Source organism: Cupressus sempervirens, chromosome 10 (assembly GCF_028749045.1).
Source record: "Cupressus sempervirens isolate cs-2001-9-10 chromosome 10, ASM2874904v1, whole genome shotgun sequence".
In the NCBI taxonomy this organism is placed as follows: domain Eukaryota; kingdom Viridiplantae; phylum Streptophyta; class Pinopsida; order Cupressales; family Cupressaceae; genus Cupressus; species Cupressus sempervirens.
Genome location: NC_143127.1, coordinates 945,270,599 through 945,287,883, shown reverse-complemented (window position 1 = coordinate 945,287,883; position 17,285 = coordinate 945,270,599). Strand labels below are relative to the sequence as shown.

The following is a 17,285-nucleotide window of genomic DNA, read 5'->3' as shown; positions in this document are numbered from 1 at the left end:
GGACTTGGCCTATCTGCTAAAGGCAAGATTTTTTTTTATGGCTAGCATTTCAAAACATGATCCTATCAGTAGATAGATTATGTAAACTAGGTGTTGAAGGGCCATCGAGATGTGTACTCTATAGGCAAGATAATGAAGATGCTAATCACATCCTATATAAATGCCCATACACACAACTCTATTGGGACTAGCTTAGACAAATGCTAGGTTAGATTGCTCCAATGCTAGTATCCCTTAGTGAATTATTGAAGGGATGGCCCATAGAGAGGAGCAATGGAATATATAGTAAACTATGGAATATCTTCCTATCTATCCTTATGTGGGAGATTTGGAAAGAAAGGAATAGAAGAATCTTCCATAATCAAGATATGAAAGAAATTGAGATTCTTAATAAAATTGAAGCTTGCATAGTGGAGACATTAAACTCTCATCTAAGGAATTCCCAAAAGGAGGAAGGAACTTTTTTGAGTTGGGATGGATTAATGAAAAAAATTGGAAAAACCTTATCAATCCACTACTCATTTACAAAAGAAAGAATAAAGAAGCAAGGAAGAATTGTAAATGGTCCCCCCCACCATTGTGATAGACCAAGATAAACTTTAATGGGGCCTCTAGAGACAATCCTAACATTGCGGGAATTGGATGTATTATTAACGTCGCTTCAGGCAAATGGATTGCCACAAGGTCTAAACCATTAGAGCCTACAACTAACAATCTTGCAAAACTTGAAGCCCTTCATGAAAGCCTCCAAATTTTCTTAAATTTAGGTCTATCAAAGATTATTATCGAAGGTGACTCTCAAATAGTCCTTAATGCTATTAGGAAAAGATCTACACCAAACAAGGTCCTAAATTCAAAACTGGAGGAAGTTCTTAATATTCTAGACCAATTCCCAAATATTCAGATCCATCATATCTTCTAAGAAGGTAACCAAAAAGAAGATTAGTTGGCTAATAAAGGGGCTGAGGGAAAAAAAAAATTATTCTTTAATGATTAAAAGTTAACAAGTACCCTAGGTACATTGATTTAGCTCTTAGTTCCTATTCTTAAGCAATATAGTTGTAGATTAAATTCCTTATATAGTTGGTCATCTCTACTAATGTAGTCTGGCAGTTTAAGTTTTCTTATTGGGGCATAGATATCTCATTCCTTTTATCAATTTTTGTTCCTTTACCCCAAACTATCGATTTTCTAAATCTCTCATATACATACCCTTCTATTTGTATTAATATTCAATCTAATTGATATAGCACCCATGGGGGGAAGTGATGCACTAGTAGTTTGGCTCATGTATTAGGCAAAGCATAGCAGGTACACTTAAAATAAAACTATAGTATATAATAGGCTTTCTTAATATAATTCAATTAGTCATTGTCCACTTCAAGGTGGTAAGTTCATGTTTTATTATTAGAAATTTTAGACATTTTCCACCCCAGTATTAAGTAGGCATCAATCATTTCTGGGTAAGTTGTTACCCTATCACCCTCTCAACTCACTCTTCATTCACCCCCCTGTTCTCTCATCATATAAGGAAACCAAATCTATGAAACATTATTAAGATCTAACATCATGTGGTGACTTCAAATAGTGACGTTAGTTGTCTAGATTTTTCTAGACCCTTCATTGGGAATCTGTTACTTACTACATAATAGTTTCCTTATCATATTCGTCAGTCTAGCTAGTTTAAACCCTAAGATGGATACCAACATCTACTTATTGCATGCTTCAAAGGTGTAGGCCATGGCCTTCTGAGGAAATGTGAAACCTGAATGGTGGAAATGACTGTTGAAACCAATGGATAATATGACAAGGATAGTGGTGAGTCGCATCATTGGAGAAGGTACCTTTAATTACAATTTCTCCTAGTGGAAAAATATTAACATATTAGGGACATTCATTGGTTATTTGGCTAGAGCTAATGTGGAAAAATGGGCAATGACAAGACTCTATATCAACATTTTTTATCCAATTTGGCATGTGGGTCTCGAAGAAGTCATAAAAAGCATCGATGAGAACCTGAGGGTTCCCCTCCCGAAGATGTACATGATGCACCCACATAGTGGTTTTGATTTGGCAGTGGTTATTGGGTGCCCTACCCTGGTCATTCGAGAAATTGTGGCCTTTCAAAAGGAATGGCCCAAAATGGAGGCTAGCATCCAGTTCCTCCTTCGGTGGTGAGGGATTATCGAAGATAATAGCAAGGTCTAGCTTGACAATTACCTCGACATCTTTAAGGCATATATCCACCCGGGTGTGGAATTGGATAATATGAAGGCACTAGAATTCTGCACTCCTAACATGGGGAAATCGAGTCAGGAAAAGAATGCCTTTGAGTTCCTACCAAATTTCCAGGTAGAGAACCCCAAGGACATCATAGAGATCATTATAGTTTTTTAGAAATAGGTGTCGGTTCTAGAGGGCTCTTTCCACCCTAATGTCTCTTGTTTTCTATTTTATTTATATGCTATAATCTGGCTTGGGGGTTTTGGTTTCCCTCCCCTATTTTTGGCCCTATCTGCCAATCTAGCTAGTCTTTTGCTTTGTAGGTTTTGTTTTTCTCTTCTAATAATATATGTCTTTTGCTAGCCTCCTTTTGGTTTCTTAGTTTCTTAGTTTGGCACATTACAACATATAATTTACCCAGATGTTAAGCATGGAAATTTTGTAGGTTTCGGGTAGTCTAGCTTATGTAGGTTATTTTTCTTTGTATTCTAGTTCTTTCCTCAGTTATCGATTTGAAAGTATGAATGTATATATCAATTAAGATTTTTCTCTCTAAAGACACCAAGCTGTATATTTCATTATCATAAATACATATGAATTATATACATTTTTCTCTGTTGTGATTATCAAATGACATTTTTTTGATTGGGATCATTTTATTATACTATTTCAATTTAACATTCTAGTATCTCCCTATTCTCTATGGCTTATCACATTATAGAGGAGTGCTTAAATGTGTTTGTCTCATAATCTAAATATGGTTCAAACTAATTGAATGTGTTGATCCTAATCTACTTTGGCTCGGTGAATCACAACTATGTATAAAGTAAATTGCAAAGTTGTCTAAAATAAGTACAAATCAAAATTTGATAAATAAATGTTTCTTTTCTATCAATGGTGATTTTATGCCCTGCCTTCTCTGAATGGTGCAGTACAACTAGACTAAATTTGCTTCAGAAGAATTACATAATTTTTCTTAACTACCCTAGGCTTGGTTTACATCTGTGATAGAAGAAATGTCTGATTAAATTTAGACTAAAGGCAATAATAATACTAAGTAGTTTTAAATGATTCTAAGCATCCTAGAAGGGTAATTTAGTAACTTTTCAGAATATTCCAATAATGCAATTCTAGTAAGAATGGTATTTTAACATGATGTTATTTTATTGATACAAGTAAGGATGAAACTCCTTTTTTCACATAAAAGATGTAATCATTATTAGTCCAATGAAATTTAAACTAACATATTAAAATCCAGGTTTTAGTAGGACTCTAAATTATTAAAGTGACATCTAGTTTTGATTTAAAAATATTAGGACTAAGTGAATATTTTGATCAAATTTGAAAATGATAAGCTGTTTGGGATGATCTTGGTTATCAAAGCCTTTTAGTATCCTACCAGGAAATCAAATTCTCAATTAATTTTAATTAACAATACTAATGGTTTTTTCTAAGTTGCTTAATTGATCAGCAGAGCAGTAAGGAACATGAGTTTCAAATAAAGTAGCAAAGAAGGGGTACACTCTAAGAGCATAAAAATTCTGGTGAGAATGATTTTCTTGGAACTGGATTATGATTGATTGGTAAAGGTGTTGGAAATATTCAAGATATGACAGGTTACTGAGAGGGGAGGGGTGAATCAGTAACTTCAAAACTTTAAAACTATTTAGCACTTTAATCATATATACTATTCACCATTCATTCATCTAATCTACTGCATATATGAGAGATCAAACATCCATAACACATGTACACAGTGATTTGGTAACCCATAAACCTTCCAAATAGAAAGTAAAACTAGGGTGGGGATGACACCCACAAAACTTCAATATTGTAGTATAAAGTTGGCCCATTAAGGCTTACATTGACCACTTTTGGTGATCCGCCCTGTTAGGAGCACAAAGGACTGCTAGGTCCACCTTGTTAGAGGATTTATAAACATACAATGAAGTATGCACTCAGTTAGAGATTTACAAAAGAATGTTAAGTCTATGTTGTTAAAGGATTTAGAAAATGGTTCACTTGTTAGGATGAAACAATAGATTTGACTTACAACTTGATTGCTGATTAGATCCTTGAAGTACAGATCACCTTTTGTGATTGATGAATCTTTACTGTTCCTTGTTGACCTTACTAAGTATTCTGCTCTGCTGCTGATTCACATTTACACTTCTCAAAACATTACATGTCTATCTTGATACTCTCATGCATATATTGTAAATGATATAATACATTACATATATATCATTCCAATAATTATAATTGCAAGTTCGGCTAAAACACAAGTGAAAAAAATATTACTGAGTCGGCCAAACAGTAGAAAACTTGAGTTCTTCAAGCTTACTTGGTGACCTTCTGATACTCGGCATCCACTATATTACTTGACATCGTCATGCACTCAGTAGAAGTAGAAGCTCGATCCATACTAACCACACAACATAGCTTGGAACTCGGTAACCATTGGAGACTTAGTAGATATAGTGTCACTCGGTAAAAACTGAATCCTTCGTTTACCTTGATTTCACTCAGTAAAAACTACACTTCTATTACTCAATAAAAATTGAATCCTTTGTTTACCTTGATTTCACTTGATAAACACTACACTTCCATTACTCGGTAAACACTGGCTTCCATCATACAAGCTGATGACTCGATAGACACTCTGAAGCTCTGTGAAGACTGTAGACTCGATAGATATTGTTGACTGCACATTCACTCAGTAGCTTTAGGAATGCTCGGTGTGAACTACTTAAGTGATGAACCTACAAGGTAACCACTGAATGCTCGGTATACACTATAGACTGAGTGATGAGCTCGATAATCATTCATAGTCGAATAAGTGTTGTTACTAATGGCAAATACAATATAATCCAACAATCTCCCCCTTTGGCATTAGTGACAAAACACTTATAAGCCAAAACATATGTACATAACCTAACTTAATTTTGATTTTTCAAAATTGATCTATGTGGAACTGTTGCATATACATTTCTATATATCTTCTTGATGACTTATAATGTATATACAAAGATACTTATCTACACATGCTAACTCTATTGAGTGCTAGCTCCCCCTTTCACTTAAACTGATAACTCTCCTCATTTATTATGTTGAATCTCTCCCCCTTTTTTACAATAATGCCACAAAGGACTACATATATAGTTTATATGACTACACCAAAGTGAGACAGAAAATCTTGATGTATCTTAAGGATGGTGGCAAAAGTACTATCCCAAGTCTGCTGCAAAATTTGATAGGTGGAGAGAGCAATTTGAACTTCTGCTAATAATTGAATCATGTGATCAGCCACTGAGAAGTTTTGATCTTGGATCAATGTTTTGCAATGAGCAATATGTTTCTACATTGTATCCATTATAGGAAGGATCATGTTCTGGATGTCTATTAGTGTAGATCGGATCCTTGCTTCCTCTCTCAATAGTTCTGCCTGCACGTTTGCCAGATATCTGATTTTGGTGTGATGAGAGATTGTGGAAGAGGAGTCCAAATTTAGCTTAGATGCACTTGATTGAATATCAATGTCAATATTATTTAGCTTATCCTTTATTTCTTTAGTAAAACCAAAAACATCACAAAGTTTGGCAAAAAGTGATGTTGCATTATTAAAAGAATTTTCAAAATTACCCAAAAGTGTGGACAATTCAACTTGCTTGATTGCTATCTGTTGAGCAATATGCTCTAGCACCTTGTCATCAAATTTCCTTACAGCCTTATCAATCAGTTTCTCTTGTCCGGAAGGATCTTCATTAAATTTATGTACTACCTCTTCTAACTGAATCAAAATGTGTTGAGTGGAATCTACTTCAACACCTATAGCTTCTGTAATTATATCCTTTGCATTCTCAATTATTCAGTTCTCCTTATCCCTTTCAGACCTTAACTGCTTCTATGTAGCTTTCATCTCTATGAGTTGACTGGCTAACCTCATCTCTTCAATGGTAGCAGTGTCAAAGTCAATCTTTGGTATCACTATCTCTATGTCTAAGTCAATGTCTTCTTCAATTTCCTTTCCAGTGATCAGAAGTTTTAATGGATGCTTTTGTTTGACTTCTGTGATTATTGGTTTGACCTTTGGAATAGACATGATAGTGGAGATAGAAGGGCTAGCAGTAAAAATTGGGATAGGACTCAAGGATTGAATGCCACTACAAGTATTAACCGGATCAAAAATTGAAACACTTCCCAAAAATGGTGTCACACTTGGTAGAGTACCCATAGCAATATCTAAGATGATTGGAGTTGTAGTGGATACAGATAATGCTAGCAAAAGCAAAACTATAGAACTTACTGGAATAGATGGAGACAAAATTGTAGAACTTACTATTACACTAACTGATGGTGAAGGAGCTAAGGTAGCTAACTTGGTAGCTGAAGAAGTGACAGGCAACTCGATGGATAAATTGCTTGGCACTTCTGTTTCAGATACCTGGAGCTAGAAGGTGGCTGGTGAAGATTGAGCAATTGATGTGGCAATTGTGCTCACAGTATCACTTGCAAAAGTTGTCTCCATAGTAGATTTATTAGTCTTTGGTGGAGAGTGAGGAAGGGATGCAATAACTTCTGCTCCAATTTTTACTGGATCTTCTTAATCTTTTTCTTCCTCAAGTGCTTCTTCCTCCTTGTCTTCTTCCTCTTTTTCTTCCATTAGTGCATGCAACTCTCCTAGTGTAATTGTGATAGATGGAGTGTTATCAAAATCATCATTGTCACTGCTATCATCATCCTTAATTTCAACAGGATCATCTAATGGCTTCCTGAGATGATATGCATCATTCCAAACATCTGTAGCATTTTTGACAACTAATTCAATGTCTTTTAATAATATGATGCAAGTATTGAATCTCTTATTCATTCTTCCTTCATGATCTTTCAATGCCTTTTTGACTTCTACATTTGTCAAACTGGGTACTAATTCCTTCAATTTTTGTTCAAATATATCTTTGACAGTTTGTACTGTGTTCTCCCATCTGACTTTTATTTAGTCAAGAAGTACTGCTAGAATTTGAGATGCAAATTGATCCAGAGAGAATTTCCAAGTTCCTAACTTTTCTATTACCAAGTCTTCAATCTTCTTTTGCTCTATGGGGGTCCAAGTTTCATATTTGAGATCTTTAAAATTGTTGATTCCTGCTCCAATCCTTAACTGTTTTAGGCTTTGTTCAAATGTGGGTGGAGGCTTGACAAGCACAGTTTCCTTCTTGCCTATCCTAGTTCTCCTTGAGAATACTGCAGTTGGCTTCTTCTAAGGTTTGGTGATAAACACCTTTCCTTTCTTCTTTGGCAGTTCCTCTTCTTTTTTAGATTCATGTTCTTCTCTTTCTTCGCCTTCTTCTTTTTCTTCTTCTTCTTCATCCTCTCCTTTATCTTCAGTGAGCATTAGACGACCAATTGCAATTTTCAATTTTTCTATCTTCCTCTTGCCTTTGCTTATAGCCTGGGGTAGCTTGATTTCAAGCCTAATTCTAGTCTTTACTTTATCATAAGTGCCCAAGGTAGGAAGCTTAGGATATACAGGCTCATTCACCAGTGCTTCAATAATATCTCTAGTTTCATCAATATTGACCTCACAAGGAAGAGATTTTACCCATGCAACTCGGGGTCTGACTACCTGAATGTATACTCTATCACAGTCAACCATGAAGCATACATCATCTTTGTAGTCTACAACCAATTTTGGTGGAATTCAGAACCTGTTATTCATTCTTTCCTTGAAATCTTTCAAAATAATTATCCATAACCTTCTCAAAGTTTTCACCCATGTCAGCAATAAACTCATTAATCTGATATAGAATTGGAATATCTTTTCTCCACACAAAAGCTCCTTTGGATTGAAATAATTTTTGAACATAGAAAAATAAACAAGTTAACAGGGAGCCAAATTTACAGGGATTATTCTTTGACAATCTGATAGTGTCCATGTTTTTGTTTAGCTACCTTAGCAATAGCTCAAACAAGTCATACTCCAAATTCTTCTTGACTATCTTATATGCTAAGTCCATAGCCTCACACGACACACTATTTAGTCTACTGAAGCTATATATCTTATGTGCAATGATATGAATACCAAACCTAAGTTCTATGTCAGATACATTTCTAATCTTCAGTCCTCTGTCGTCCCACTCGCCTAGGGTTTTCTTCTATAACTCATCACGACCTAGGGTTTTGATAACCTTAACTTTGTTGACCATAGGAAGACCAGTGATTTTGTGAATCATCTTCCCTTTTATTACAACATGCTGTTCTAACCATAACTGACCATTGTGCACATGGCTCAAAATATACCTAATCGACTTAATTTGGAAGTTTCTTGGCAGATGCAGGATATGGGTCAAGCCTTTTTCTTCTAAGTGCTTATGCTCAGGTTTTAGGGTTCCATCAACACATAGTTCTCCTAGGGAATTCTCTATTTCTAGTGTTCCTATTTCTTGAATAGTGCATTTGAAATGAGTATGAATGTCATTTATGAGGAGTACCTTTGGTGGAATTTGAGATTGAGCTCCATTAGGGTCAAGTGACTCTGCAATGGCCAAAACAATTTTGAAGTTAGGCACTTTCCATTCTACACCCTTTACCAACATCTCTGAACCCTTCTTTGCCTTGTTGCTACTACTACTCCTGGATGCCATCACTACTCGGTAGGTGTAAGGAAAAATTTTGAACAAATTCTTCGCTAGAAAATCACTTGGAATTTGCTTGAGTGCACCTGGAAATCTCTTAGCTCTGAAATCGGGATGAAGAATGAAATCAAATTCTGCCCTTTTGATGAAATTTTTTCCATAAATGCTCAATACGAAGGTAGCTAAGATGACATAGTGCTTGACAAGCTGTCATTCATTCACTTGCTCGATAGAAGCTTGCAACTTGGTGATTGAACAAAACTTTAGTTACTCTCAACCTAGCTCGGTTGAGTTTGTGATTGACCTTGCTTGGTATGACCTGATTTCTTGTGACCCTTTGTATCTGAAATAGTGATTGGATCTTTTCTTTCTTTCATTTGGAGCTGCTTGAGATATCATTTGAAGATGTAGTTCCATATCTTTGTTTATGGATCTAACTGGAAATGGTGGAGTCACCCACTTCTTGAGTGACATTTCCATCATTTGAACTGTTCTACTTGGTAGATTTAGGAATCCACTGTTGCCTCATCTGCTTCCAAATGTTATCGGCTTTAGCTTTCTTTTCATCTTCAATTTTCTTATATTCATGTAATTTTTAGCTATATGACCGAGTTCTGTGCATGTATAGCACCTTACAGTAGTGTCCTTCTTCCTTAGGTGATGTCTTGCATAGTTTATACCAATACGTCCATATTCTCCACAATAATGACATCTGCACCAAGTATTGTAGTCTCATCCAAATATTGCTTTAACAAGTTGTTCAGCTGGATTGAATGATTTGGATCTGCATTAGAATGCCTTGTGACCATGCTTCTTGTATTTGTGACAATTACCTTTAAATTTTGGTTTCTCCTTGCATTCATTAGCTTTATGACCATGTTGACTGCAATTGTAGCATTTACCATTGAATTTACCTTTTCCATTGCTCCAACATTTGTTTGATGTGTGACCTGACTTACCACAGTGATTGCAAGTAGGTCTTTGATTCCTTTGGGCACCTTGTTTGGAAGTTTCACCTTCTTCCTTATAACCAAGACCAGCTTTACCTTTTTGTCCATGAAGATTCTGCTCACTTTGTTGATTTAATTGAGTCATGTCTGCTTGAGATTTCATTATCCTTTCATTGACTTGCTTTTCAGGGATTAAGTCATTTTCCAAACTTCCATTGATTTGTCTTTCAGATCTTAAGTCACTTTGTAAGCTTTCATTGATTTGTCTTTCAGTGATTAAATCATTCCTCAGGCTTTCATTTTCAGATCTCAGATTCATAATTTCTTCATTTACATTAGATAGTTGATCTATAAGATCTTCATGCTAATTGGATTGATTTTTTCTTACCTCCAAGTCTTCATTTGCCTTGTTTCTCTGTTCCAAAGCTTCACATAGCCTAATTGATTCAATTTCTTGTTCCCTTTTAAGGTTTCTTACTTCTTCCTGCAGAGAGCCATTCTTTGCTAGGAGTTCCTTGATTGCCTCATTAGTTTCATCTGAACTGCTTGATGGTAAAAGGTCTTCAATCTTTTCTTCAACATACTGATGGTCATTCATTTTTCTTGCAAGTTCCTTCCTTCTTTTCAGGGATTGGGAAAGATGCTCCTTTGCTTCTTTGAGTTGAGCCATAGCCATTTCCAGATCTAGCTTTTCATTTTCAATAGCTTTGTCAAGTCTGAATATCTTCATTGTCCTTGATCTTTGCTCAAGCTGTCAAACTTTATCCTAAGAACCACAAAGCTCTGATACCAATTGTTGGAAATATTCAAGATATGATAGGTTACTGAGAGGGGAGGGGTGAATCAGTAACTTCAAAACTTTAAAACAATTCAACATTTTAATCATATATACTATTCACCATTCATTCATCTAATCTACTACATATATGAGAGATCAAACATCCATAACACATGTACACAGTGATTTGGTAACCTAGAAACCTTCCAAATAGAAAGTAAAACTGGGGTAGGGATGATACCCACAAAACTTCAATACTGCAGTATAAAGTTGGCCTGTTAAGGCTTACATAGACCACTTCTAGTGATCTACCTTATTAGGAGCACAAAGAACTGCTAGATCCACCTTGTTAGAGGATTTATAAACATACAATGAAGTATGCACTCGGTTAAAAGATTTACAAAAGACGGTTAAGTCTACCTTGTTAAAGGATTTAGAAACCGATTCACCTGTTAGGATGAAATAGTATATTTGACTTACAACTTGATTGCTGATTAGATCCTTGAAGTATAGATCACCTTTTGTGATTGATGAATCTTTACTATTCGTTGTTGACCTTACTGAGTATTCTGCTCTACTGCTGATTCGCATTTGCACTTCTCAAAAAATTACATGTCTATCTTGATACTCTCATGCATACATTGTAAATGATATAATACATTACATATATATCATTCCAATAATTATAATTGAAAGGTCGGCTAAAACACAAGTGAACAAAATATTATTGAGTCGGCCAAATAGTAGAAAACTTGGGTTCTTCAAGTTGACTTGGTGACCTTCTGATACTCGGCATCCACTGCATTACTCGGCATCATCATGCACTCAGTAGAAGTAGAAGCTCGGTCCATACTAACCACACAATGTAGCTTGGAACTTGGTAACCATTAGAGACTCGGTAAAAACTAAATCCTTCGTTTACCTTGATTTCACTCAGTAATCACTACACTTCCATTACTCGATAAAAACTGAATCCTTAGTTTACCGTGATTTCACTCGGTAAACACCACACTTCCATCGCTCGGTAAACACTAGCTTCCATCATAAAAGCTAATGACTCAATAGACACTGTGAAGCTCGGTGAAGACTGTAGACTCGGTAGATACTGCTGGACTGCACATTCACTCGGTAGCTTCAGGAATGCTCGGTGTGAACTGCTTAAGTGATGAACCTACAAGGTAACCATTGAATGCTCGGTATACACTATAGACTAAGTGATGAGCTCGGTAATCATTCATAATCAAATAAGTGTTGTTACTAATGACAAATACAATATAATCCAACAAAAGGTACCATCAGAACTAGTAAAATTCAGATTAGGACTCTAGTCTACTTCTATGTAATAGCAATCAAATTTGAAATATGACAACTGGGGTACGCCCCTTTTATGATGTAATAATAAAGGACTATGGTCTTGGGGAAGACTAGAAGTTTTCTTCTCCGTTCTTTCCTACCAATACTTGCTTGAATGGAGATATTATGTTGTATTTTTTATTTTAAAATTAATATAACCAAAGACTTCAGCCGTTTACCGATATAAAAAAAACTTATAATTTAAATTTCTAAATAAATTTCTAAAAGTTAAAATTTTAAATAAATCTTTAACAAAAGAATAAACTAAAAGTCTAGTAACGAAGATATCAAATTGAGTTTTACATGTTCAAAATATTTATTAAAGTATATTTTAATATAGATAATTGAAAACATTATGGAGATATTTTAAGGTAGAACACCTTTCTTAAAAAATATATTTTAAATAATGATTTGTTGACGGTTTATGTTTATTCTTAAAACGTTTATTTAAAGACAATTGATAAAATAAGAATATTACTGAGACGTCATTAAAATTAGAATTAGGTCTAGTCAACAGTCAAAATGTAGTGCCTGCCAAAATTGACTACGCAACCAAGTAACATGTGGTTACACGTGAGGCATCTAAACACGACACATTTCACCATATGAGCATGGCGCCACTAACCCCGACGTGGGACATCATTATACTCTGGGACCTTATCTTATATAATCCTCATTTCATTCATTCCCATTCCTTGTGAAGAAGAAAACAGAATTTGGTAAAATCAAATAATATGCTATTTGATAATACGGCGAATGCTGCCTTGAATGGAGAGTAAAATGAATTCCAGGGAGGAGGTGCAAGAAGGGAATAATACTGACGTAAAAGCACTTGGAAAAAACATGTCACTGGAAGAAGATGAGAGAAACTCTGCGAGCGCTTCGCCTCTGTTTGAATGCCCGATATCATTACAAGTCATGAGTGACCCCGTCACACTCTGCACGGGGCTCACTTACGACCGACCTTCCATTCAGAAATGGCGCCGACTCCGTCCCGAAAATAATATCTGTCCATCGACGGGCCAGACGCTCCACACGCGCGACCTCATTCCTAACCACACCGTCGCCGCTCTCATACAAAAATGGCGGCTCACAAATCCCGAGGCAGAGGAGAACAAAAAGCTGCTGCAGCATATGATAGCGCAGATCGACAAAGACGGCGCGTCATGCAAGATCGAGGCTTTAAGACAGCTGAGGAATTTAGCGCGGGACGAAAGCCGCAGATCGTATCTGCAATCAGAGGGCGTTGTGCCGGCTCTGATTCGTGTGATCGAGGGCTTTAATAACGATCCTGCTCAAGAGGAAGCGGAGGCTGTAGTCCAAGAAGCCATCGCAACAATTGTGTTGTTTTCTGTAGACGATCCGATCTGTTCAAGAGATCTCACGAGCGGCCCGGCGATTCGAAGCGTGGAGTGGGTGCTCGCAAAGGCCGATCATCTTGAGTCGAGAATAAATGCAGCAGCTCTCGTTGAAAAGCTGGCCAAAGCGGACGACGCGGCGGCTGCCGAAATGGGGTCAAGGGAGGGTATAACAGAGGGTCTCTTAACGATGCTCCAACATGACAAATCACATCATTCTTCTCTGAAGGCTTTGGTTCGTCTCTGTTTAGTGGTTTCATATCGGGTGAAGTTAGCGGAGGCAGTTGGATTCATTCCTCTTCTGATCCGATCTCTGATGGGGGCTTCAGAGAGAGGTGTCATCGAAGCATCCATGGCCGTCTTGGAGGCTCTTTCGACTGTTTGCCAGGGCCGATGTGGGATAATGGCGGATTCAGTGGCGGTGACCGCGATCGTTGGAAATCTGGTACAGGTGTCCCGTGTGGCTACCGCCCATGGTGTTGGGATATTGTTGAACTTATGTAAGAACTGCAACAAAGAAGATGAGATCAGAGAGCTTGTCAGGAGTGGTGTCTTGCAGAAGTTGGTGGCGTTGCTTCACATGGACTGCGAGCCCAGAACAAAGAAACGTGTTAACTTTCTCATCAAAATTCTCTCGCCCCTTGAAAACTACGATTCGTGCGCCCACTTCGTTATTCACTTATAATTATTCCGACCCATGCCGATCCTGTGTCTTTGTGGGTCTTCTATTCCGGTAAGTTCCTATATTTCGTTTAGTGGCATTCTAGTCTTCATGATCTGCAGGGCATTTATATGCGAGTTTGGCCAAGCGTAAATAAGGTGGATAGCTACATCGAATGGTATATGTAAGTAAGTGATGCTCATCGTCTCGTATTCGTACTTGTTTGTAGAGCTCAACTGAGCATAAACAGATGTAATACTAATCGATAATAGCATTTTCTTGGCTGTATAAATTTTTGTCCGTCTGACTAAGTCAGGTTGCCTAAATGTTTAGGCACAGCTTTCGAGTGCAACCGGCACGGAATTCAATGGATTTCTGGCTCGGGGACCGCCATGGAAACTATAAGAGCAACTTTTGAAAATTCTTGCAAAGCAGACAATGGTGAAGAAATTGGAGAAATGTTTTATTCTGTGGGAGTGAAGCAATCTATTCATTTTTAATTTTTAACTAATAGTCACAAAACCAATAGTTTTACAGGTCACTCCTATTAATGAGTGGTATAAACTTATTCTAATTTTATTAGTAAATTAATTTAAGTGTTGTTTAAACAATGAGAATCAGTCAAATGTATACGAAATATAAGATATGAATCATTGTTAGGAAATACTTTAATGTTTATCTTTATTTGAGTTTAGGTTGATTTTTTATTTTATAATGTTGAAAATTTATCTATTAACTAAATTTTCTCAATTGGTTTGGGTCAATTTTCTTAGAGTCCTAAAATCTTTACAATTGGGTCAGTTTATATGCATTGTCAACAACCAAATCTATTTATTCCTTTTAAATATAAGGTACTTTTTGTAATGGACTTTTATATTAAAACCTTATTTGACTAGAACTTTACAATAAAATATTAATAATCTTATAATAAAATATTACTTCCCATAGTAAAATTCATATGAGTTACTATATGGATGAGGTTATCTATGACATAATGCCCATGGATGCTTGTCATGTTATCTTGGGTGGGCCATGACAATTTGATATAAATGTTATAAACAATTGTGAGAAGATAACTTAGTCAATCAAGAAGGATTGGAAAGGAGTATACTTTGAATTGTGGTAAGAAATAAATGACAAGAAGATAGGCCAGTGGTGTTTTTTTTTTTTTTTTTTGTAAAAATATTGTTATTGGAAGTTCAAATGAGATGAGACATATATTTGTATGGTTCCCAAATTTGTAGCAATTGGGATAACAGAAGAAGATGACAATAAAAGAAAGGAAATACAAAGAATATTAGATGAATATGTAGAGATATTGATGGATGAGTACTTAGATGAGTTTCTCCCAATAGGATTTGTTTTTGAGTGCTAGAATTCGAATCAAAGTGCCATATAAAGTGACACTAAAAGAAAATGAGAATACTAATAGGAAAGTACAAAAGCTACTTAATAATTAGAGAAAGTATAATCCTATGTGAAGTTCCCACAATAATATTACAAAAGAAATATGGAAGTTGGAATATGTGTATGTACTCAGGAGCAATAAATAATATTAACAAATAATTTTTTATTTTGTTAGCCACAGATGGATGACTTAATGGACTATTTTATTAAAGAGGGATGCTTCACACTTAAATTGATTTGATTTGAAGATGAGTTTCCAATCAAATAAGGATTGGAGAAGTGAATGGGTGGAAGATTGCATTTAAAACTAAGAATGGTTCATATAATTGAATGGTAATGTCATAAATAGGATATCAAATATGCAAAAAACTTTATTAAAATAATGAAATTGAAGTCAAGACTAGGTTAATTCAGAATTATCAAGCACAAAGTATTGACTTTCAATCTTAATGAAGTTCAAAGTCAAGAGTTACAAGGACCATCGAAACATGGTGATAATGTCTCAAGACCCACTTTAAAACATATTCCAAAAATCTAAAGAGAAATTAATTTTAATATACTATCTATTTTAATGCTTCTTGATTCTATTATATAATTGTTTTAATATATAAATAATTTTTTACAAATTAATATACTTTTAAATAAATCTTTTACAAAAGAAACAAGAGCTTAGTAGATCTATAGTACTGCCTTGTGTGAAAAAAATAAAATTATATAAAAAATTTGAGTTTCTTACATATATTATAGTATATTTGACAAAGCTTAGTTAAAAAAAGATATGAAAATGATTGCATATAGTATACTATATTTGACAAAGCTTAGTTAAAATTAGATAAGTAAATGATTTTGATATGGTAGTAACTTTTTTTTATTAAAGATAATATTTACATTGGTCATTCATATTTTAATTAATGAATTATAATATAAAATGTTAGATTGGTAAATATATTTTAAAACTTAAATTTTTATTAAATTACAAATATATTTTGTTAAAAATTGTTCCAGACATGTAGGAAAGGAGTTTAAAAAATATTTTGGCTATGTTCTATAATTATAATGTAAAAGGGATTGGTAAATACATTTAAAAAGTTAAACTTCCATCAAATTACAAATATAGTTTGTTAAAAATAGTTTCAAAAGATTAGGAAATGAGTTTAAAACACATTTTGGTTATGTTCTATACATTAAATTTATTTTATAAACAAAATACTTCATGCCTAAAAAATTTTATTCAGTATATATAAATTAATTAGAAAACTATCATTTATTTACTAATCTTCAATTTTACTTTAAAATTTAACTTATATATACTATTCTTAAACTTAAACTATCAAGTAAAATTAACTTATACATACTAATCTTAAGCTTAACTATTAAATTTAATTAATGACTATCACATATAATTACTTCAATTATTCATTAAGTTATTTGAAATAATTTATTTAAGTTTTTAAAGTAATTTAACTTATATTTAAACTTAAATATTTTATTAGATAATCTTGAATTTAATTGTATTACTTATATTCAATTTATGGTCACAACTAAGTATTTTTAAGTATATAAAATGTAACTCTTATTTGTCTTAAATCGCCTTGAATCTTTTTAAAGATAAACAATCTATTTCTGTAGAATTAAATTTGAAAATTATTCTTTTTTCAAAAGAATAGATGAAAAGGAAAAAAATAAACGCCTTTAGTAAGATCTCACCAATAACACAAATAATTTAAACTAGTTTTGTTAACCTACTAAACCATCACAGGATTACATTATTTTGATGTTTACGTTTATTTTACAGGCCTAATTTCATGAAGTAAAAACTCAAAAGATCGAAAACTCAAAAGAAAACCAATTGATTCTTGAAAAATGGCTTAACTAATTTGTGTTCCAAAAACATTCTTACAAAAATGATTAATGTTAATA

At 34.5% G+C, this 17,285-nt stretch overlaps 1 protein-coding gene across 1 annotated transcript; it reads left to right on the top strand.

The window, feature by feature from the left end:
- The first annotated feature begins 12,646 nt into the window (after positions 1–12,646).
- LOC149537092 (U-box domain-containing protein 26-like) lies at positions 12,647–14,427 on the top strand. Its single transcript, XM_089804402.1, has 2 exons — positions 12,647–14,142; positions 14,292–14,427. Exon 1 carries the CDS (start codon positions 12,708–12,710, stop codon positions 13,980–13,982), a length of 1,275 nt encoding a protein of 424 aa, XP_089660528.1. The 5' UTR covers positions 12,647–12,707; the 3' UTR covers positions 13,983–14,142; positions 14,292–14,427.
- The last annotated feature ends 2,858 nt before the right edge of the window (positions 14,428–17,285 follow it).

Excerpts from the sequence above, each read along its gene's own strand:
- LOC149537092 (XM_089804402.1), top strand. The coding sequence starts at position 12,708 with ATGGAGAGTAAAATGAATTCCAGGGAGGAGGTGCAAGAAGGGAATAAT.